Source organism: Seriola dumerili, unplaced genomic scaffold (assembly GCF_002260705.1).
Source record: "Seriola dumerili isolate Sdu_G_001 unplaced genomic scaffold, Sdu_1.0 BDQW01000003.1, whole genome shotgun sequence".
Taxonomy (NCBI): Eukaryota; Metazoa; Chordata; class Actinopteri; order Carangiformes; family Carangidae; genus Seriola; species Seriola dumerili.
The window spans coordinates 8,066,423-8,090,409 of record NW_019174258.1 but is presented as its reverse complement, the minus strand read 5'-3'; the positions used below and the strand labels follow the sequence as shown (position 1 = coordinate 8,090,409).

Genomic DNA, 23,987 nt, shown 5'->3' with positions numbered 1-23,987 from the left:
CACTGTGTTGTCAGCGGAGTTTACTTTCTCTCTCAAGCTCTGAGGATTTGGCATGGCTCATTGTAAGGAATTATATAAAGGTTTGCAAAATCAGGTGAACCAAGAAGAAAGGAGATAGAGGCACTTTGGAAAGTATCTGCCAGAGGTCATATAAATTTCTGGGCCAGTTTGAAAAGACAAACCAAGGATTTTCGTATCAGCATTGTTACATAGTTTGAAAATAAGGTATCAAATTTGAAAGATTCTTTTCTGCAGTAAAAATGTATTGTAGTTACATTTAATATTGAAATCAGTGTGACCCACATTCACTCATTATCTTGTCCAAAAATAACAGTCTTGAGTATATAATATTTTTTCTCTCATTTTCTGCAGGATCTGTATGGAGAGTGGATTTACATGATTCATTATAGAAGAGAAGGAATTTTATCAATGACTCTCCTCGCTGGCTGCTTTCCTTTTGTATTTCACTTCCAAATGAATTCTGGGAGCTGTGTGCCGTTGTCATAACAACAAGGTACCAGCTGGGCAATTTGTATGCAAATGGCATTGGGCTTGGCCTGATATCCCTGCCTATACCACAGGACCTGGTTGCCATGGGAATGCCCAACTCCTAAGTATTTTTTTTTTTCTGCACTTTTTTTGGGGGAAAGGATACAGCAGTATCTCTCTGACAGGAGCTACACAGTGACATCAGCGAAGAGAGGTAGAAGTGTGAAGGAGGAGGTGTAACCTGACAGGGCAAGTGCAACTGGATTTTGAATTGGTGTGAAGCAATGGATTGGTTTTGTGCTGCCTGACTCAACTGCCAGCAGACGGGCACACACAGCACAGAGGCTCAGGTGGTCAGAGAAGGGTGTTCTGGACAGGGCTCGGACAGGGTCACCTGACAGCCGTGCACTGGGACCCCACTGCTCTCACCCAAAGCTGCGCCACGGATGCCTACTTTTCATCGGAAACTAAAACCTCAACATTTCCTGCTGAAAGCCACTCTTCTCTGTGTGAGCTCAAGGTCGCAAGGAGAACAAGCCTGTAAACTTTCAGTTTTAATGATGAGCTGCTGAACAGTGGCCAGCATAGGGGTGGAATTTGGGTCCTTGGGATTTTGAGGCTGTTGAACCTGGCCCAGGGTTGGAGGGGGGTGGTGAAGATGGCTCCAGAAAGTGAGCGCTGATGAGCCGAGTCATTCAGAAACTTGGCATGCGGAAGGAAGCCAGCGCCTCATTAATTCAGCATGGCCAGGACGATTGCCTTCCACTCCTATCACTTATAAATATCTTTATTTGATTAAGAATTCATGCATCATCTCTTGTCTGTGTCCCTATTCCACCAGGGTGTGGAAGAGTGGCATCGGATGGGTCACGTGACCAGTCACAACAGTTTCCTTGGAGGGGGTGGATCATTTTGCCTGTGAAGGTGGTTGATCACAGCAGACAGTTTTGTTTCACACATTGTCACATCATTTCATCTGTGTATCTTGCTGTCACAAAGACTTTGCCCCTCTTTGTCATTGACAATGGCAATGGCAGTGTTACAGTGAAGCCTCTAAACTCAAATTCTGTTACTGATCATGCCAATATTTGAAAAAATAACAACTTTTTGGAACAAATATTGATGTTGCTTAACTTTTTTAAATGTAATTAGTGAGGACAGTAGAAGCTACAATGTGGCTCTGCAACCCCAGTTACCATGTAACAGCTCCGTATTTCATCAGCAACTTTAAGTTAATGGGAAATAAAAAGGACCAGAGAGAGGCACCCTAATCCTATTTTGATTGACGCGGATATGCAGAACCCCCCCCCCACCCACAGCTGTCAGTGTAAGGGAGAGCCATCTTGCTGCTGTGTTTTTTTTTTTTATGTGGGGGAGAGGAACTGTATTGCAGCAGTTATTGGAGCACCACCACTCCTCCATCTCTGTCTCAAGGTCACTGCAGAGGAAGGGTGACAGGCTAGACAAATGCCAGGAGGTGCCAGCCATTTTGAGGGGAGGTTGGGAGCTTGATGAATCCAGGGAGGGAGAGGAAAGTGTGCAGCGAGGAGTAATAAGTCATTTTGTCAATGCTACAGCATGTTCTGATGTGTGGGCCGGGTTATTTTTTTTCCATTAGAAGTGTGATAGAGGGAGACTGAGAGGAGCAAGCAGAAATGGGAGCCTTTGAGCCGCCCAGCATTGTGCTGGCCCTTTGAGAGTCCTATCTTTGTCTGCAGCACACACACTCTGGGAGGCTGAGCTCTGGAGCAAGAGCAGGCTGGACCAGAGCTGACTTAGCAGCCCTTCATCTGGATGTTAGTGCTGATGGGGAGGGCTGTAGAGTGACCACAGCCACACATAGCGCTATTATGACAAGTTACCATTCTTCATCTCAACCCACTCTCCGTGTAGTTCCATGGTCGTCGTCAGCCAAATCCACATTAGCCATGGTGTGGTGGTTTCACTCCATACGCCTTGATATAGCTGAAAACACTCACATACACAGACAGGGAAGAAACACAAGGCAAAAGGTGGGTGGTTATTATATGGTCGATATTTATTCTATTCAGTACTGTTCATTTGTGTCCTTGATGCTTGCTTGCCTGTTGAAGTTCCAAATTTTGCACTGTTAATGTGTCAGTATAGAATAAGCTAGCAGCCACTGGAACCTAATCCTCACATCTGCAAACCAATGTACTTCAAGCAACTTTTAAGCTAAATTTACATTGATGTGACACTTACAATGTCTCATTGTGGTGTAATCTTATCTAAGTTATACCAGTTATTACTCCAGGCCAAAGTTGCAGGCAGAAATACAAGGTTCACCAAGGTGAGTTTTCATCACAACAGATGTGCTGAAATAAAAGATGTTTGCATCTAATGGACGCAAAAGATGTGAATATATAATGAATGTTTATTTCTGTTTGAGTGCTAAGCAAGATGTCTAGTCTACCAGTGCTGTTGTTCCACTGCTATCTCTGTCCATTAACAGCAGCCTGAATCTGGGAAACATGGGACAGACATTCTCTTTCTTTGTTCTCATTGTATCTCTTTCTCTCTCTCTTCTCTCTCTCTCTCTCTCTTACACACACACACATGCAAATCACCAAGAAGTTGTGTATCTCTCAAAGTCCACCTTGCCACCTTGTATCGGCTGCCTGAGATTGTGTGAGGCAATATGGAGTCCATCACAGAGCCCCTGCTGAGGTGAGAGTAGTAGACATGACAGAAGCCAAGATGTGGGTCAGATACCACCCAGCTGATAATGTCCATTTGGGTTTGAGGAATGTCCACTATGGAGTGTAGATCCATCACCTCCACTACGTTCTGCGTGTGCTGAGGAGAAGCAGCATCAGGGTCAGGATGTCAACCTGCTCAAGGAATTCAGCTGAGATGCAAGTCCCTGCGATCTCAGGTTACAATTGTTTTCCTCGACAATATTATAAGCGATAATGAAACAAGGTAATGTAACTGATGTACGGTTGTCCAAGGACATCAGACAGTGGTGTCGGGTACAGAGCAGATGACTGCCGATGACCAACATTCACAGGTTCACTCTACAGAAGGGGCTCCATTTACCCACCATTCCAAGATAGTAGCAATCTTAGCAGCTGATTCGTAACTTGACTCTGTTCATGATACGAGAGAGGAAACTAGCAAAATAAAACACGGCAATACATGCATTCTTTATATGGGTTTTATAAGTAGTAATTAACTGAAAAGTTGTTTTTATTACAAACCTTTATGCTACTGACAAAATGACAATATTAGTTATTATTAATGAACCCACTAATTCCAACTTACAAACCATTTGTAAAGAGTTAAAAAGGAGGTAAAAATGCAAAGGTTTTGAGGTTGAGCACCAGCCAAAAAGATTTTTCACAACCTGTTACACTTAGCTATTACACTTTTATTGGTTTACAATTTTTACAAAGTGTGACAGAAATTTGTTTATTCATATTGATATTATTCATTTTGAATTAATCAGTTTATTATCATTTCTAACTTAAGTTCACAGTTTAAGCCTTTTTTTTCACAGAAACATTTCCTTCTTCTACCACATGACAGAAAAACTGTTCACTGAGACTGATGTAACTGCTTCAACCACCTTTTGATTTCCCACTTCATCAGTGGTCTGTATCCCCCCCGTTGGCCAGTCACACAGGCTCGTCTGCGGGGAGGCCGAAGCCATTAAGCAGCCAACACACTCCGCTGCATCTCCCTGTTTAATTGCCTGATAGGGCTTGTGATATTTTTATCAGCTGTCCTGTGGCGGATGGCTGCCGAGAGGGGAGATGTGTGTGTGGGTGTGTGTGTGTGTGTCGTTACGTGTCATGCCTCGGTACACCTCTGACAAGAGAGCTGCCTGTTTGCTGCAGGAAACCCTGCGCTCCTGTGCACCTGCATATCAAACTGTGTGACCCAGTCTCTCAGCCGTGACATAGCACAGAACATCCATACCTAAATACAGCTTTGGCTTTGACGCCTCATCATCCTTGAGCATCATGATAATGAATCATGCCCACAGCACTTTGGATCTTTGTTAAATATGATCACTGAGAAATATTTTCACACATTCAGTATACAGCTGCTCCACCACTCTGGTGATAGGAAGATGTTTTCATAAATTTGTGATATAAAAAAAAAAAAAAAAGTGGATGGATTTATCACTCCAGACTGCTATCGGTATCAGATATGGTGCTTTTTCCCGCCTAGAGACTGTATATATAGATACCCCCCCCCCCACACACACACACACACACACACATAATGCTACAACTTCCCTGCTGGCTGTTAGGTTTATTAACTGCATGCTTGTCCACAGTCAGAGTGATTTAGTGGCTTTGGAGGGAGGTGAAGGAGGGAGGAAGAAGCGTCAGTGGGGGAGCCACAGAGGGAGAGCCAGAGACAACATAGGATCCTATTTGGAGAGTCAACTAACTACCAACCATTATAGAACCAGGGGAAAACTAATTCGCTAATTTTTCAGCTCAGTTTTTGGCAGGGGATTAGGAAGTGAATTTCACCTCCATGGGATCTCTTTGAGTGCAAACTCTGTGTTTTGTGGGAATTATTGAATTGGCTCAGCAACTCGTCCCTCCATGCAGTTTGAGACGATTCACCGAGGTCACTCCACACACTGATTGGATACAGCTGGTTAGTCACACTATCTAACAAAGCAAACACAGTTTCTCCTAAATAGGCTACATGTAACACTCCAAACCCTGGAAAAATACATGAAAGCATCTGCACCATATTTCATGTTCAGTATTGATTGTTCCTTACCATATTTTCTGCGTGGACAGCAGCATCAGCAATGATCTTTTTCAGAGCAGTTACCAATTCAAGCAATAAAATAAATCTGAATCTATTGCACTTGTAAACATTTCTCTAGATACATAAACAAGAATTGACTGCTTGCTGAACTCCTTAGTCACTGTCGCAAAATGGACCCACAAACCACACAAACTAATGTATACTGCTTTCAAATGGAACTTGTGAGCTTGTGGTCTCTACATGTCATGTATATGGTCATTCTTTTTTCTTTCAATAAAATGTTGACACTGCATTTCAGCACCATGCAGAGGAAATGAGAAATGAGATGACAAAGATGATGGTTTTTACTTATATTACTCAAAAGTAGCTACTGTTACTGCTTACACAGACACAGTAATTACTAGCTGATCAAACATAATTTGGCTTGGAGCAGTGATGTGTGTGAGCTTGTCAAAATGCAGTGTGCTGGAAGATATATTTGTCCTCCTTTCTTACAGCAGATGTGTGTACTGCACAGAATTACAATATTCACTTACCATCCAATGAAAAATCAACTTCCATGGCTTCCACCATTTTTAAAAACGTCAGCAAACACATCACAACTCATGACACGCATTTACTCACATAGCACTGTTCTACCATAGACACACATTCACACACCCATGATATATGGAGAGCAATTTGGGGTTCAGTATCCTGCCCAGAGACACTTCAGTCGGGAATCGAACCACTGACCTCCCAATTAGTGGACAACCCACTCTACCTCCTGAGCCACAGCTGCAATGTAAACTGGACACGCTAACATTTGCAACTTATGTTAGAGCACTTTAATCCATTCCTTACACTTTTGCTTGTGTTTTTGGTTTTCAAAAAGAGATCCAAAACTCTTCAAATACCAAATACTACTCTTAATGGAGCCTCCTAACTTGCTGTACCTAGTTACAGTTGCTACGCTGTAATTGGATGATCGCTGTTCGGGGGGCGGGGTTAGTGAACAGTCAGTCGGGTGAAACGGTGAACGCGATAGCTGGAAACTATAGGTCAATTAGAAAAACAACACTGTTCACACTCATGATCATCCCAGCAGAAAGGAGCATGTTAATTATCTACATTTCTTTGCGGCTGACACATAATCATGAAATATTCAGTGTTTAACTGCCTCCTTTAATCCCAATGGCAGTGCCAGGATTAGAAAAGGAGCAGAAATGGGTGTTCAAAAACACCGCCTCTTTCTCTCCCTGTTTATTCATCTCTTCTTCTCACTCTTCAGAAACACACACACACACACACACACACACACACACACACACATACCTACACTACACTCACCCTGGATACAGACACACTCCATCACTCCATCCAACACCTCACAGGTCTTTTTCTCTCCCCAGCACAACCCTTTCACATTCACCTCCTCCTTCTTACACAATCACTGCTCGGGGTTCTTTCCTTCACCCCCTCCTTCATCCCTCTTATCAAATACAAAACAGTTTTGCCCATACTGACATATTTACAGCTTTCACGTCCTGGCACGCAAACATACACAAACTCAAAGACACAGGCAAAGAGGCACTGTCACACATTCACATACAATACAATTTTCCCCACTCCTCCCTCTTGTTGTTTTTTTTTTTTCTGTTTTGCTCTGGGGAAGTTGGCACTGTACTGTAACTGTGAATCCACTGCTGTGAGCTATGTGGTTACACACTTACATATATACACACAGACAATTAACATGCAATATAAATCTTGCACATTTTGCATATAAAAATGATTCCCTGTGAAACACCTAAGGAGGAAACATCAAAGCTACAATAGCTCAAAAAGATTCACTTCAGCTAATGAAAGTGAGTCATCTCACAAATTAGCATCTGCTTCCTTCGTGTTATGTAAAGACTCTATAGCCTCTATGAAACCTGCTTCACAGCTGGCTGTTGCAACTGATACAGACTGAAAGATTGTAGTACATGGGCAGATGCAAAAGTGAGCTCACTGCTGGGGCTAACTGTTTCCTTAAAGTGGCTATAATCAATATTTTTTATAATTACAATGAATCAATTGACATTGTGACAACAATCAGAGAGTCAGTTAAAACAGATCTCAGAGTGAAGAGTGCGTAACCCTTTTGGGTTTACATATGCTAGATGGCCAGAAATAAAGCTTCAAAGTGAATGATGGCGTTTCTCCATAACTGTTAGATGTGTAAAATGCAACTGTTTTTCCATGTCAACTTATAATGTGATAAGTCAATGTTGTGTTCAGAACTTGTTCTGCTGCTCCGAAGTGGCCAAAATGTTTTTGCAGGTTTAACCAAATGGTAATTTTAACCCAAACCATGATCTGCTCTTAACTCTGGACCAAGTATTTTTCATGCCTAAACCTAACCAAACCACGTCCATAGCTGAACAGATCAGAAAACAGATTTAATTTTGCAATACTGAGTTGAGATGGTTGGGAAGGAACAAATTTGTTGCATTCTTAAATGAATGAAGTCTGTTTTGTTTGTTCCTCAGCCAGTCACATGTCAGTTTTTGCATGCGTAGCTCTCTGTTGTGAAAAGACAGACATAAACGTTCAAACTTTGCAGTGCTGACAGGCACTGGATGAGAAAATAGCAGCATCACCAAATGCCTGAATGATCTGCACATCTCCTACAGCGGTATGTGACTTGATTCTTTCTGAAGTCATACTGGCATAAGCACAGAAATCATTTCAAAGTGCCCTTTGCAACAGCAGCCAAGAGAGGACCAGACGTGGTCAATAAGGTATGTCAATCAATACACAGGTATTTTAGAATTTAGACCATGTAGCCATTGTGTTAAACGTAATTAATTTTTCTGCAGGTCTCCCTCGTCGCCCACCTCCTGAGCCCACCTCTCATTCTTCTGTCTCCTCCCTCCACAGCCCTTCCCCTTCCCTCCTCCCTCCACAGCCCTCTCTTTGTGTATGTGCTGCTGATTGTTCAACAGTCCTTTAAGCCTTATGGTAAGATCTATTTCTCACTCTTAAGCACACCAGAGGTGGTCAGCGACAGGGAATTTTTATGTCCCATAATAAGAGAAAAAAAAATCATTCACTGAAAGGCCTTTCAGGTTGCTATTGTATGAAGGTCTAACAGTCACAGCTAATTCAGATTTCGCTCAGTGTTGGTATATGTAACAGCTCTCCTGGGCGATATGACATACTATTACAAGCCACTTGACATAAGGAGGATGATTGAAATACTGGCTTTGACTCTTTCACCATGTGTGTTCCATCTGTTACCTGGTTGACAAGAAGCATTTTGTTTATAAATCTGAGGCATGCTTCAGAGTATAAGATGGCCACCGCAGGAATGCCTGTTTGCTTGTTTGTTTGTTTGTTTTCAAATGGTTAAGGACTTAATTGGATGCTTCTCACCTCAGAGGATTATCTTAATGAGGTCTTTGGGTTTGCTCCAACCACATTTGGTATGAGTTTGGAATCCATTACATGAATGGGCCACATTTTTTCCCCTCCCACCAGTAGCTAAGACATTCATTTGCAGGTGAGATGAAGCATGGAGGTCAGCAGGGCCAGCATGACATTCAGAGCTTTGGCTGGCTGACTCGAAAATTGCTCCTCTTCTCTGTTCCCCTCCAAGAGCCGTTCTGCTCAACAGACTGGCTCTTCTGCAAAATTATAATTATCAGAGTCAGTAATGACACTTCAAACTATCTTAATTATTCTGAACAATGGCTAGTCCTGCACTAGTGTAATTAAGCCTCTCTAGATGCATATGGTGGGTGATAATTTGATCCTGGCTCCCTCAGCTCTTCATAGCTAACTCTCACATCATGATTTTATCACAAAATATATTGTGCTGCTAATATTTATTTGGTTTTCAGAGTCAAAGAAAAAAGAAAAAAAAGAAAAAGAAAAACAGATAAAGGACTGTGTTTTTCTGATTTCTCTCAAGGCTGGAAGAGGAGCCATGGCAGGAACACAAGCCTGCTAAGACAGCCAATCAACACGCTCCACTCTGAAGCTTGGCGATGGTTTAGTACAAGGCCATTTACTGTCAGAATTTAAACCCACATGATTTATGGTATGGTATGGCCGTCCTGGTCTGCTTTTTCTCCTTTAGTTCAAAGGATGATTCTGGCTGCAAAATGCTCAAGGGCACGGGCTAATATGATAAACAGGGACCAGAAGCTGCAGGCTTTTGGGGGGGGGGGTTGGGCCTTCTGCTCTCCACAGTTTACCCTCACTCTGCGAGAAGCAAGCGATAGTGTATGGTGAGACACGTGGCATCTCCCGAGCCAAAGGGGGAAGAGGCATACGAGGAAGGGAGATCTTTTTCTCCATCATCTCTCACTGGGGGAAAGGAAAAGGAAGAGGAGGAAGAGGAGGAAGTGAAGGAGGATGGTATTGCAGGGATCACCGGTCATGGAGGATTATAATTGCTAAAAATAAGAAAATGGTATTTTCCTCTCTTTCAAATGAGTTCCTCTGGGTTTCTTTTTTTATTATTATTTTTAGAAGAGCGAGAAAGAGTTTTTATGGAATATGCAGGATTCATCCCTTGAACTAAACAGCATGCTAATGTATTGAGATGTATTTGGTTTCTTTGCAAAATGTTTGTTGTGGAGAGAGAACTATATCAGCTTACTGCTCACCATTTCAAAACCCAGCACTTAACATCACTCATTTAAATTAAAACCCCAAAATATCCACTGGAATATTTCATTCTCATGCCAGCGATCAGTTAAGCGGAGCAGGGGTCATATTTTGGAAATAGCGGATATCACATTTTGGAATGAATCTCTGCAATTCAATCTCAAGGGCTGATTCAATAAACACTATTTAAACATTTCATGAGCATCGCAAGATGGATCTAAGCCTTCCTAGTCAGAACTATATCAGGCTCTGAGGGTCTGTCTGGACAGGAGAATTGGTTTTGCTTAGAAACTGACATTTAGGATGGACTGTTAGCAGATGGCAGGGTGACAACTTGAGCTGCTGGTTCTTGTGTTGACATATCACAGTGGGGTCGCAGCTCAAGGCATCACATCAAAGTCTGTCTCTCTCACTTCTGATTAACACTCACCCACTGACCTGGAAACAACAGAAAAGGTTAAAAAAAAGAGTGGATATTATGTTATATATATATATACTTTCAATGTACATTATGGTATGAGGGCAAGTAAACATTCTTAATTTTAAATCCTATGTTTTCTCAGCAAATTGCACTTAAAGTATCAAAATAACTCATTATACTGTAAAATATATAATTATATATTACATTTTAATATTGTTAATACTGATGCATCAATGTTTAGAGTAAGTAGCGTCTTACTGTTGTAGCTGGTTGAAGTGGAGCTAGTGTTAACTATTTTAGCTTATAGTTTTAACTTATATACAGTTAGCTACTTTCGTCCAGTGGTTACCAGTCTGGGGATCGGGCTCCTCCAAAGGGTCAGGAGATAAATCTGAGGTCAATGGTAAATGGAGGTCATTTAAATAGTGCTTTTACCTAAAGTATTTTCAATTTTGACTCTTATTCACACAACAATGGCAATGAGCTACTGTGCAAGGCACTGGCGTAAGCACTGGGAGCAATTTGGGATTCAGCATCTTGCCCAGGGGCACTTCGGCATGTGACTGTGTGGCCTCAAACTGTTATTTGAATAAAATCATCTGAAAAATTTAGAGGTGAAAATTCCCTCTTAACAATGCCAACTTCATCAATTTTTTTTGGAGGAGGCCCCAAAAGGCCAGAAAATGTATCATTTGTGTTTCATTAAAAATCCTAATTTGAAAAGTAGCTTGTGAAATAAATAGCAAAAAGTACAATATTTCCCTCTGAAACTTGACTCTACCTCTAAGTAGGGCACATATGGCCCATTTCTGACCATCATGATTTTGCAGCAGGCGAGGGAAGAAGTGCGCAGAGGACTGGGTATATTTTTTGGGGGGGTGGGGGAGGGGGGTTTGGCAGAGCAAGAGGAAGAGAGGGGACATCAGGTTGGCAACCTGTGGCCATCTTTCTGATGTTATCCATGCGTATGCTTTCATGAACTTAATCCCAGGGGGCACACACACACACACATACACACACATACACAAATACGCAGAGTCACCCACGTGCATGGACACACACATACACACTGACACAAAAAGAAAAACTTTCAGCCATGCGCATCAAAAGCTGGAGCACTGCAAAGTTGGCATTTGGACAATATTTGTGAACAAACTGGCAGATGTCAAAAGGCTTTGACAGCAGGGTTTTAGAGGGAAAAAAAAAGCACTAATACGGATGTGCTGTAGTTACTGTGTGTTTCTGAGTGCTCTGGGCCCTTTGCTGCCAAAAAAAATATAGTGCCAAGCCTGCATGCTATGAGCGTGACAAGATCTGGAAAGTAAAAGCGTTTTCCTTAAAATCAAACTAACAAATATAACAGGTGTGTTGGACGGGGAAAAAGAAAAAAAAGAGGATGTTGGGAACCAGATAATGGCACATTTTAGGTTCTGAATTTATGTAACAACTCCACTTTTGATGCACTATCACTCTGTTCAGATCTTAGACTTTCAGGACACTCAAGTTTCTCCCCTCTGGTCGACTGACATCCGCCCAAATCCCCGCGTCTCTCTCAAATGTCACTATTAAAATATTTTAATTTATGTAAAAATTGAGGCATCCTCCTCTCCCACTTTCAGCACCAGTGTCAAGTTGAAAGGGGCTATCTGGAAAAAAGAGAAAAAAACTTGCGATACATGTATATACAATGCTTTAACCCTGAGGCCTGCAGGGTAATGGTAGGATTAATTACTGTTGAGTTTGACCCAAGGAGAACTAGAGCAGATTATCACAGATGCTGCAGAGGAAGGCATTAGCGCTGGTTGTCTCTCTATGGCAGCAGAGAGACAGCCACCTCAACCGAGTGAGGATGTCACCATGACCTCACTGATCTGGCCCGTTGCACAGAACCACACAGAGACAGCATACAGGAGGCTCACGTGGCGGCAGCAGCGGTCATGCACCGTTTACGCCACACTCCTGTGTGTGTGTGTGTGTGTGTGTGTGTGTGTGTGTGTGTGTGTGAGAGTGTGTGTATATTTTTTTGTGGCTGTAAGCCAGCTCCTCTCCTCTCAGCAAGCAGGCATCAGAGGAGGAGAATAATGTGTAATTACAATAGACAATCTAAAACAAAGCCCTTCACTTTCAATGAGTTCCTCTTGGAGAAGGGAAGGTTACCTCAAGGGGGAATTCTAATGAAGCAGATGGCTGAGTGCTCACAGGGGCAGACGCAGACTGTCCTCCTTTCTACAGTCTGCCAACATTTGCAGCGTTCTGAGGAGCTTCACCTGTCTCTTGACCGCTCTTTGTGTGCATCTGTGAGTGAACGTGTGTGTGTGTGTGTGTGTGCAAAAGGCTTTTGCTTATTGACACATCTCACAAGATGGAGGGAAAAAATAATGAGTGTAACCTCACAAAGTCGCCATTCCCCGCAACCATGTATGCACAGAGTTGAGAGCATGCAAACAACAGAGAGAAATAACACTCCGGGTAGGTGTTCCTTATATTTTATTCTATACCGTTTTATTTCATCCAGTATGTGTGCTTATCGACAATGCAGTTTTTGCCTCACTCCTTTCACTGCCACACAAACCATGAGCCATTGCTACTGTATGTATATGTGTGTGTGTGCGTGTGTGTGTCTGTGTGTGTGTGTGTGTGTGGTTGTCCTGTGGGTCAGCGCAATGTCCCGTAGGTGCACATCCAGTCACACCATACCTGTACAGTTCTCTTATTGCTTTTTCCCATAGTTCCAGTGTTAAATGCAGAAAAAATAGATATCCATTGATCGATAGCAAAGCGGTCAAAATACTGTCCTCCCCAAAAGGCTGCGTGTCCTTGTAAGAAGTGTTGAACCAGTCGCTGCCTTCATGAAACAAAAAGGTTGAGCCTTCAGGTAGAAAGTCTTGGTCTGTAGCATCATGTAATGAAAATGTCCCAATCCTGCGCCGCGCCAGAGTACAGAGATTATACAATGTAAATGACATGTTTCCATACAAATCATGGACATGAACTCTGTACATACACACAGTTTGGTGAACATTGCTTATTAGTATCTGTTATGATGATGACATCACTTATTAAGAGAGTCTAAAATAAATACAGAAATATAAATAGGTCCTATGGAAATATATAAATCTGTATAAGTAAGTATCTTGCCGACATTACGTTCCCAACGTCAGATTAAGTGGAATTATAGTACATACTTCAGCAAATGAAAGACAGCTTTGAGAAGCAGGATTTTTTTTTTTTTTATGTAAACCCTGATCTCTCCAAATACAGAACCCCCACCACATCTTTAATCCAGTGAAAAGCAGCCTCACCTTTAGCTTCAACACAGGATTTTCCAATCAGCTTCAACCAATAGAGAAACAATTGTACCATATGTTTTTTCAGACCCAAATCTAAGACACTAATTTGTATATTTGTTAGATTACAGAACCAAGTCAAATTTTAATATATGAACAAGCTGTAAAGTAGCATGAATGAATGATTTTATATTGACAGCTACAAAGAGGGACACCTGCCATTTAGCTGTACAGGGCCATTACCCTGAAGGATCTGAAGATGATTCAGTCTTTGAGTGAACTTCTACGCACCCCACTGTTGCATGGTATCCTTAAACTGGGTCAGATCCAGGTTACACTGGCCAGCAGCACACTTTGTTGTCAAAGTAACATTACTGTCGTGTTATTCCATCTCACTGAAGCAGCAGCAAAACAGGTCAGTTGTATTAGACGCTATGATAAACAGACCTTTCCACCACATATAGCAATCTTCATATCATATCAAATCACTCTGAGGTACGCTGTTATATGGAACATGGTGCTTGTGTATGAAATAAACTGAGCGTTTGTGGATGGGTGGGGGGTTGGGGATTTGTGGTTATGAATGAGCAACGAGAGCCTCGGAAAAAAAACAAAAACAAAAAAAAAAACCACACGTGCCTCTTTCTCCCCCGAGAAATTGCAGGTTCGATTCCGCCACTGCTACATCTAATCCTCAATCATAGCAAATGATTTCATTAGTGTGCATCGCTGATTCACCAACACATATTCATGGGCGAGTGGGGCGGCACAAAAGGAGAGGGAGGCTAAGATTAGGCGGCGAAATTGGAAGTGCACCAAGCAAAATCTGAGAATGCTGCATTACAGAAACAACCACGAGTTGGAGGTGGTACAGAGGTGCCATGTGGAGCTCCATCATTGAAGCAACGTAGAAACCTGCTGGCTGTTTCACAACACATTTGGTTATAGGGCCAACAGCAGGGCTGGACCCAGGTACGGCTCCAGGCAGAGAAATGTAATAATATTAATTTTTGCCAGACATTATGAGTTTGCATTAATTTTGCTTTTTATCTCAAAATACACAGTTTCAGTTCCGACACTAGGCAGCCCTGACTTAGATTAGATTCAGTTGAAACAGAGCAACCATTTCATACAAATGCATGATGTTAAAATGAAACAATCCCTGACAGGAGCAAAATACAGACACGTCAGGCGCTTTCCCACTGTTTCCTCTGTACTGATTTCAGAATAGCCTAGCTTGGGCAGACTGCTGGCAGCTGTCGTGATCCTTCAACTGCCCTTCATTGCTATTTCCTCCTTTGCCCTCAAACAGCCGTTTTCTTCCCCTGTTCAGATGGGTGACACAGGGAGACATAATGGAAATAGTTCCCTGCGTGAGCGAGTGAGTCACAGTTGTTTTTCTTTATTCGCCTCTCTCAAAAGACACAAAGTTTCAAAGCCTCCTTATCTAATTCCCAGATGATTCCTCAAAAAAAACAAAAAAAAACACAGTCTCGATACTCCATTACGCTACAGATGCAGCTGCAACAAATAGTCTGCAAGGATGGAAATAGCAAATCCCCTTGAAGAATAAACATTGCTGTCAGGTGAAAATCTTGTTACTCCAAATTTCATGAACCTACGGCTTAAGAAACCCCTTTTTCATTTCCATGACATGATTTCAAAGCTGCATGGTTATCAATCAAAAACTGCTTTTCTTATTTTCATTTTTAAAAAAAAAAAAAAAAAAGAGTTTTCTTGCATATAAAGTCCAGGACAGAATAATTTGCAAAGATTCTGGCCCCAGATGAAACAGACAGGTAAGCATGCAGATTGTGTCAGCTCTCTAACTGTTAGTGACAGATTCAGCTGATACACCCACCCACCCTTCTCCTAAACCACTTATCTGTGATAATAGACCAGACTAAGTTCAGGCCAACTAATCAATCCCTGTCCAATGTCTATCTCTCTGTAAGCTCTGACCTGTGGCTCCCTGTCCCACCCTCCTTAGACAGCGTCCAGCCCCAGTCATCGACCCTGCCAGGCAGCGCAGGAAACACAGTCACACACACATTTATACACTTGCTGCTAGCTACACAGCACAGCTCAAAGCTTTCCTTTATGTCATTCCAATCAATACCACAGTAAGAAGCATCCACTAGCACTCAGGAACAATCATAAGGCAGGGGGCAACATGCCACCGGTCCAACCCGGAACACGCACCCTGTCAGCATGAGTACCCCATGGGGTGCCTGTCTTCCCGGTGACTGAGTGTCCGACTACATTGTTCCCTACACCTAAATAAGGTCATATCATGAGGGGAAAAAGGGGGACTTTTCATGACGTCCAAGGCTAGCAGGTACAGGAAGACCAAGGTTAAAATGCCTACACTGTGTGCAGACAATCAGTATTCCAGAGGTGCAACAGTTCCCTCTATTCGCTTTCTGTCTATACTGTCGCAGAGCTTTGTCCCTTCCACCTCTCTGCCCCTCTAGATGGTGGGCTGAAGATTCCCAGGCCCCGTATCGTGTGGCCAACGTAAACTTTTCAGAGCCTTTCAGATAGTTGTTTACTGTAGATACAGGCAAGGTGTTAAATGGAGAGGAGAGGTGAACAAAACACTGCTCTAGCCATTAGTTACGCCTGCTCTGTCTGCGGAGAAGACCATGAAAAGGTCATGTGTATCCAGTTAAAAGATATAATCCATTATTGATCTCACCTATGTAATATAATACAGGAGTAATTCTCTGATGATCAGCCAAATAATCATAGAGTTCTTGCTGTGTCGACTGCCCCTCAGTCTGTCTCATCTAATTCTACGTCAGGTGTTACATTTCAGGTAATGATAACACAGATCATGTCTGGATATGTTGCATTGAGCAGTTGGTTTTGTCACACTTGCAAATCACAGTAATGTTTGGTGTTACATTGGATTATTGAGGCAGTTCTGACAGAATGACAACAAAGCCATGTGCTTACCATTGTTATGATTAATCATTATATTTTCTCATATTCAGCACTATGGTAGAATTTTTTTTTTCTTTTTTTGCACTGGAATGATCTTGACATCAATGAATGATGTCTACATTTGGCCATTTATCTCAACAAAAGTAAGGAAAAACATCAACACCCTAACATGTAGCACACTGTCAATAGTGTAGCTTTAAAAAAAAAAAAAACTAATTGAAATAGATATTCATATCCCACGTCTGCCGAAGGTTACAGTTCATGTATTCATGTCTTCAACAAAACTCATACATTAAATCCCTAATCATAAAATTGGTAAGAACTACTGGCTATATAAACTGGCCTGGCTGGTGTGAATCCAATAAGAAAGTGGAAAATCAATTGGACATAGATTTGCTTATTGAAAATTCAGTTGAGGATATTTTCAGCAACATAAATGCTGTGGATACAAAAAAAAAAAAAAATGGGATTGTTGAATAGTTTTTATTTTCTGCCAGGAGCAGTCATTGTGTGCTCTTGTGGCTGAGTGCATGTCTGTAAATGTGCACTCCTGCAGCCGAGTGTCATGTCATGTGTATTGCTCTACCTTATTATGGGGACTTCTGGGAACTGTAATGAGGGGAGAGCATGGTCACTGTGCACCTCTGTGTGTGAGTCCATGATAGCCTGTTAGGGTCAAGGGATTACAGGCATGTCTTGTTAAATTAGGCTGCTGTGGCTGAGTGCTGTGACTGAGTTAGGGACTCAGCTGTCTGAGTGGAACCCGGGTCTGTCTTGGTGATGAGCTACAGACAAACATGTAGAAGCATATCACTGCTACACTCCTTTGGGAGCGTGGTGATACCTTGCTCTACTGTGTATTCAGTTTTCTCGACAACTCTGAGGCTCAGAGTCACCAGGATTTAGATGAATGCACATACATAAACACAGAAAGGGCATTTTCTCATCTTTCACTTTTGACTGCAAAAAAAAACCAAACAAATCGATAATAGGCTTGCTCCATGAATGCAGCGTAGGCTATCTGAATCCAGATATACCCGCAGCAATGCAATCGAAACAGGGGGTCTGTTTTTGAATGATGTGCAGTTTCTCTCAGGGTTGTAGTACGCAGTTGTAGTACTTTATGGCGCTCCTGCAGTAAAGAGTGGGCTGTTTTGGGCAGCATGTCGAGTCATATATCCACATTGCCTGACAACAATTTAGCCGGTAGTGGTTCTGTGTCTTCCTAAAGGACACTTTTTTTCGGGAGAAATGGCTGCTGATGAAAACGTCTGTTGTACATATTCAACCAGTGACCTTTTTAGTCATGGAACTGTCTTTACCCCCCCCACCCCCCCCGGGGGCACAGAGCCTTCAGTGCATCTACCATAAAGTACTTACTTTTAACAACAACAAATGTACATACATTCAACATCTCAAACTCAACACAAGCCTTCAGTGAGGAGACATGTCTATGTTGACCATATAGCAGCTACAGTAGAAGAAGTAATGCACAAATCAAATATCAAGTGGCATATTTCTGTTTCTAGCACTTTTAGGATATTTCAGCTTGTGTACTGTATGTACTGTATTTGCTCAATAACTGAAAGTGTAGTGTTGGGGCTACTGTATTTTTTACTAGCTTTGATTTTGAATTGTGAGTGCTACACAATGCAACACACAAGCTGTGGTTTAATGGAAGTCCTAGTTTTTTTTTTGTGTGAAAAAAGGCAAACGTCCTTTTGATCAGTCCAGGGAAAAGTCTTGCCTTGCATCCGACTGTTCCACTGACTCACGCATGTATTCTCACTAACACTCACACATTAACAGTTGCACACAGTCAGGAAGAAAAAAACAACACATGCTTTCTACACAGATTAAGTGGCATGAGCTTGGAAGACAAAGTGAGCTTGTTAGGACATGGTTGAGGACTCTGCAGAAAGCCAGTTGCTCACATACTGTTATGTCTCAATATTGAGATGGAGGGTAGCTCGCTGAACCCCTCTCGCCCTGCTTCAAAAAACAGTATTATTACGATAAAGTGGTATAAAATAAGGATCGATGGGCCAAGAGGAGGCGAATTATTACCCCACAGGAAAAGTCTTTTTGGTTTCCTAAAATCTCTTCTCCATCTCTCGTAAGGTTTTGAAAAGTTTATACAGAGGATAAATAAGTACAATCTAATAGATACATTTAAGGATCAACAATATGTGATCCTAAATGAGATGGTACAAGAGTCAGCCTGTCTCGAAGCATGTTGTTGTAGCTAAAAATGTAGATAATTTTTTTTTTTTTTTGAAACACACAAAAAGCCTTTATACATGCAGGTATTAGTGCATAGGTTCCTGCAGAAAAAGAGTATTATTGTGTTGTCCATTGAATTATCTTCCCAAACATCACCGGATGAATTTGGCATAGTTATAGAAATAAAGAAAATGACTGTCCTGTTTTTCACACCCTCCTAGTCCCTTGATTAACTTATCATTTAAATATATCTCTATCTATATACAGTATGTATGAATAAAAAAAGACGTCAAAAGCTTAAAACAAATTTAGACTATTCTAGAGCTCTGAGTTACCAGGTAAAGAGTCTTTTAAATCACAGTAAATTTAAGATCTTGGTAAAATGAGAGGTGGAACACAGTGAAGTCTTTAGACAGAAAGAAAAGAATGCCACACATGGAGATAGTTTGTGTGTGTTTCAGTTCGGAGGAGCACAGGAGGGTGTGATCAATCCTCACAAATTGGAAGGGAGTTTAGAGCGGACAGTTTGAGGTTCTAGATCTGATGAGTAGGCAGCAGAGCTCCTCCTCAGCGGCAAAGCCGGGGAGGCCCCAGGAGACCGAGTCTGCTGAGGGTGCCCCGGAGACGTCTGGATTGGAGGAGTCATGCGCCCTGGCACTGAGCTACAGGGTTTGGGCACAAGAGTGGGTGAGGAAAAGGGTGAGGGGTAATATCCAGTTTCCACAGAGGAGCGAGGAGTTTGGTGGCCTAAGGCCTGGGCCACCTCCTGCTGCAGAGATGGGTGTGAGCTGGATAAAAGCTTTAGGTCCTCAGAAAAGCGGCCCAGTGGAGAATCTCTCCCTGTTGTGTGTGGCTGGCTGGGAAGCTGTGAAGGGAGAGAAGACTGAGGCATGAGCAGAGAACTGTGGGATCCTGTGGTGCTGGAGGGGTCACTGTAGTGGAAAGTCCTGCCTGCCACTGGGCTTTGAACGGTAGGGCTGGGCGCAACTGGGGTAAGGCAGGGGGAGGCGTTTGCTGAACCATACTGGGCCAGTGAGGCCAGGGCAGACCTCTCTAGGGACATCTGGTGAGGCAGGAAGCCAGACTGGAGGCCTGCTAGGCTAAAATGGCTGAGGGAAGATGGGGAGCCCTCAGCAGGCTGCTGGCTGTGCTGTCGTCTGCTAGAAGTTGGGGAGCCTTGTGGAGGGGAATGGAAGAGGTTTAAGCCACTGGTAGTCCTGCCTCCCCCAGCAAACTGCTGCAGAGGAGCCACCGGAGGAGGCTTGGGAGGTGGCTGGCTATGGAGAAGCTGCCCAGGCATAGGGCTGGATGAGCCAGTAGATATAGGACTCTGACAACGGGAGGAACCAATGAGTCCAGCTGTAATTCCACCAGAAGCCCCTCCTACAGGAAAAGCGGTAGAACCTCCTATATGGCTCCCTACTGCCCCTCCTGCTGCTCTGCCAATATGTCCTCCAATCACCCCTCCCCCTGGCCCACTCAAACCTCCTCCTATATGGCTAGTTGCTGTAGTTGCTGATCCACCAGAAGCCCTTCCCAACGATCCACAAGGATTCCCCACCACTGGATCCCCAGAAAGCCCTCCAAGTGGTCCCCCACACGCCCCGCCTGTCAATCCCCCAGTAACCACTCCCATTGATCCACCAGACGCCCTCCCTAATGATCCTCCAGTAGTCGTGACTACTAGTGATTCTCCTGAAGCCCCTCCCACTGATCCCCCAGAAGCCCTTCCAATTGATCCTCTGGAAACCCTTCTCATTGATCTCCTGGCTGCATCTCCCATTGGCCCACAAGTAACGCCCCCCACTGATCCACCTGATGCCCCACCTGCTAACCTGCCACAAGTAGCACCCACCAATCCTTCAGATATCCCTCCCACTGATTCCCCTGAGATCCCTCCTACTGATCCACCAGTAGCTCCTCCCACACCAAAGTGACCGTCGGGAGTTGCTTCTGTTATTCCAGTTGTAAAGTCCTCTCCAGCCCAAGCAGTGTCTCCTCCAGTGGCTCCTTCCACAGAACCTCCACCTGCAGACCACCCTGTAGCACCACCACAAGCTCCAACTGCTCCTCCACTTATTCCTGACCCCGTGCTTCCTCCTGTAGATCCTTGGTGGAAGAGGTTTGAGAGAGGTGGGGTGCTGGAGCGGAAGGGCTGTAGATGCTGTGGTTGTGGGTGTAGCTGGGCCATACTAGATGAGGGTGAACCAGACGATGAGTATGGTCCGAAGGGGAACGCAGTTGCCCCTCCTCCACTGGACCCAGACCCAGACCCACCCCCACTAGGTCCACGCTGGCCTCCGCTACCTGAAGCCTGCTGGCTAGAGCCAGTTGCCCCTGAACCTGATGTCATGTGCTGAGCCCGAAAAGAGGCCAGCAATGGCATGTCCACCCCAGTGCGCAGTTTCGAGGGTGTGCTAGAGGGAGAGTCCCCAGCAGAGCCAGGTGCTTTGGATGAAGGAACAAATGTGTGGAACTTCTTGAGCCGGCTGGGAGGGTCCTTTAGAGACCCCAGAACAGAAACCGGAGGCCTGAAGAGTGTTGGTGGGAGGTGGGGATGGTGTGTCAGGGCAATGGCTACTGAGGTGGTGGCGGCTGCTGCCTGGAGAGGGGCCTGGATGAGGGGGGCCCAGATGACAGGGGTAGGCGAGGGAGGCGACTGGGGTGGGGCATTCTGCATGAGGTGTGCACAGTGGGCCATGTCCCTGTCATGCTGCACAATCTGCTGGATGATCTCATTCTCCTGGTAGTTGAGTACACCAGAGCTGAGGTCGTGTTGTACCTTGTGCTGCAGGATGGAGTTTTTCTTGCCTTTTAAAGTACATGCACACACAAACACAAAAACAGAAAGAGACACAGAGAGAGTGATAGGTGAGAGAAGAAATAGGTAAAAGGAGAATGAGCATAAATCTTCTAGGCAGATAGAACCAGGCTGACATTTGGGTGTACTCGAATAACCACCCTGTTTTCCAGTAACCATCTCCAATATAGCAACCTAACACAGGAACAGCTATGAAGGAAAAAAATGAAGACAAAAAAATGTACCTGAAAATCACAAGTGGGAAAAGGGAGTAAAAGAGATTTCAGAAAGAGATGGGGGAAGGAGAAGAAGGGAAAAGACAAAGCATAAAAGAGCACAGAATAAGAGAAACAACAAAAGATAGGTGGGAGATAACTACCAAGAGACAGACGTTCAGGATGCATGACAGCCTGAGGTGTAGGCGATGTATGTTTAACTAGCTATTACTGTGATTCCCTAGGTGACAGGGACAAAACATGAAGCAAACATTGTACCACGAGGTGCAGGTTCAGCCTGGGATAGAGTGTAAGCTACGCTGAGGAAATGCGTCAAGTCTGTGAATATCTACTGATGTCATATTTCCTCTCCTGTTATTGGCTGATGACATCAAAAGGGAAGCACCTTTTAGGTCAGGGCTCAGTCTGAAACCGTACTGCCTTAAAATTCTAGCTTTCGTGGGATAAGCCTTCTCATGACACAGAAATAAAAAAATAATTTACAAATTTGAAATTTAGTATCAGGATAGAGCTTTTCACAGTTTGATTTTAAGAAATACTTGCTCATAATATTTTGTGCTCCTTCATATCATCAGCTGTGCACAAGGTCAAAGAGACACATTGGAGTTACATCACTATGAGAGGCATACTAACTGCTGATGCAACCTTCTAGAGAAATGTGTGCAACTCTGACCACAAAGTCCATTAGTCTTTGTTGAATGGTTGCACTAGCAGTGACGGGGTTAATTCACATGGCTGACATTTTCAATTTGGTGCGAACAAAAGGCTGAGAAACCCGAAGATATTGTAAATGCAATTAGGCCCAGATCAATCTCTCCATTTTCTGTTATGACTGGTGGCAGATTAGTAGAGGAACTGCTGTGAGGTATTGTATCTACATCCAGCTTGACCCTGGCACCACCTGACCCTTTATCACCTGCACACCTCCAATCAGATTGTGCACAGTCCATCAAGTAATTAATTTACGGATCAGTGCTGTGTGAGTGACTTTATTAGCGAAGAAGGGTGTACATGAACATCAAGCCCCGCAGATAGGACATACACCAGAGACCATCTCACAGAAACATCACTATCAGCCCACCACATCTTTTCAAAGCAGCCATTTTCTACAAAGAGACCCCCTAAAGCAATTTCTCTATCCTCCATTCTAAACATAGCTGAGGATAAAACAGAGCATGCAGCGATGGCTGAGTGATGATACAGGCGTGCCTTTCATTGTGAATTTTTCATCTGCCCAGGCTGAGCCTGGGAACAGTGATGGATATGGAGAGAATGTCAATTGTATGCCTAAGAGAAGTCACACAGGGATTTCAAAACCAGAGCTCTATCTGCATGTTTATATGAGGATGACTTTGAAAGTAATTTCAGTCATTGAGTATCAGTGTCAACATTTTTACAGCCCTAAAATTTTGTCAAAGAGCTGTGACTGGTTTGAAAGATCTTTTTTTTTTTCTATACGTGTCAGTGTGTCATTCTGAACATACACACACAGAAAGTAAAACATAGATACAGTAAAACTCTTCTACCCCACTGGTGAAATCTACTCTAATCTGACCAGGTTGAAATGAGATTTATTATATGCCTTATTTACAAATATTAAAAACACCTTGATTTGCATTATATTATTATTTCTGACACTAACTGCAGCATTTTTGTATTGATGACAGTTTGCAAAATACAGTTTGTTCAATCTTGAATTGTCTTTTTAAAAGATTATTTTCTTACCAATACGGTCCAGTCTGTCCAGTGCAACAGTTTCAAAGGCCCTTCTCATCATGGGATACTCCTCCAGCACCTCATTGAAGTTGTCGACAGACAGTGAGTACAGGCGACAGTACGTGTCTGCTCGGACGCTGGCTGTCCTTCTACCCCGCGTCAGCAAACAAATCTCTGCAACAAAACATAGCAAATAAAAACAGTTATGTAGTGGGGTTAAATCCTGAAGCTTGCATGTTTTTGAGTTTAAATTTAAAACAGTTACACCAGTGACACTGCTATAGATTTCTCTGATAGACAACCTCTTTATCATCAACAGTCAACCAAAGTCACAAAAATGCTAACAGGTAGCATTTCCTGTTAAAGGCTATCCTAGGAACAGGCTCAGTCCCAGATTTAAAAGGGAAATCCATAATCACAACAAATCTCTATAATTTAAAAATGTCAAAGGCAATGATTTTTTAAAATCCTTT

General features: G+C 43.2%; 1 protein-coding gene across 1 annotated transcript in view; it reads right to left on the bottom strand.

Annotated features, from left to right (window-relative positions):
* Nucleotides 1-19,255: 19,255 nt before the first annotated feature.
* The window catches only part of LOC111221325 (potassium/sodium hyperpolarization-activated cyclic nucleotide-gated channel 1-like), a 68,599-nt gene continuing 63,867 nt past the window's right edge, over nt 19,256-23,987 (bottom strand). Inside the window, exons 7-9 of the mRNA XM_022744685.1 lie at nt 23,524-23,688; nt 20,362-21,573; nt 19,256-20,325 (exon numbers count right to left, since the gene is read on the bottom strand). Of these exons, the coding sequence (XP_022600406.1) occupies nt 19,256-20,325; nt 20,362-21,573; nt 23,524-23,688 (2,447 nt within the window). The remainder of the gene's footprint in view (nt 20,326-20,361; nt 21,574-23,523; nt 23,689-23,987) is intronic.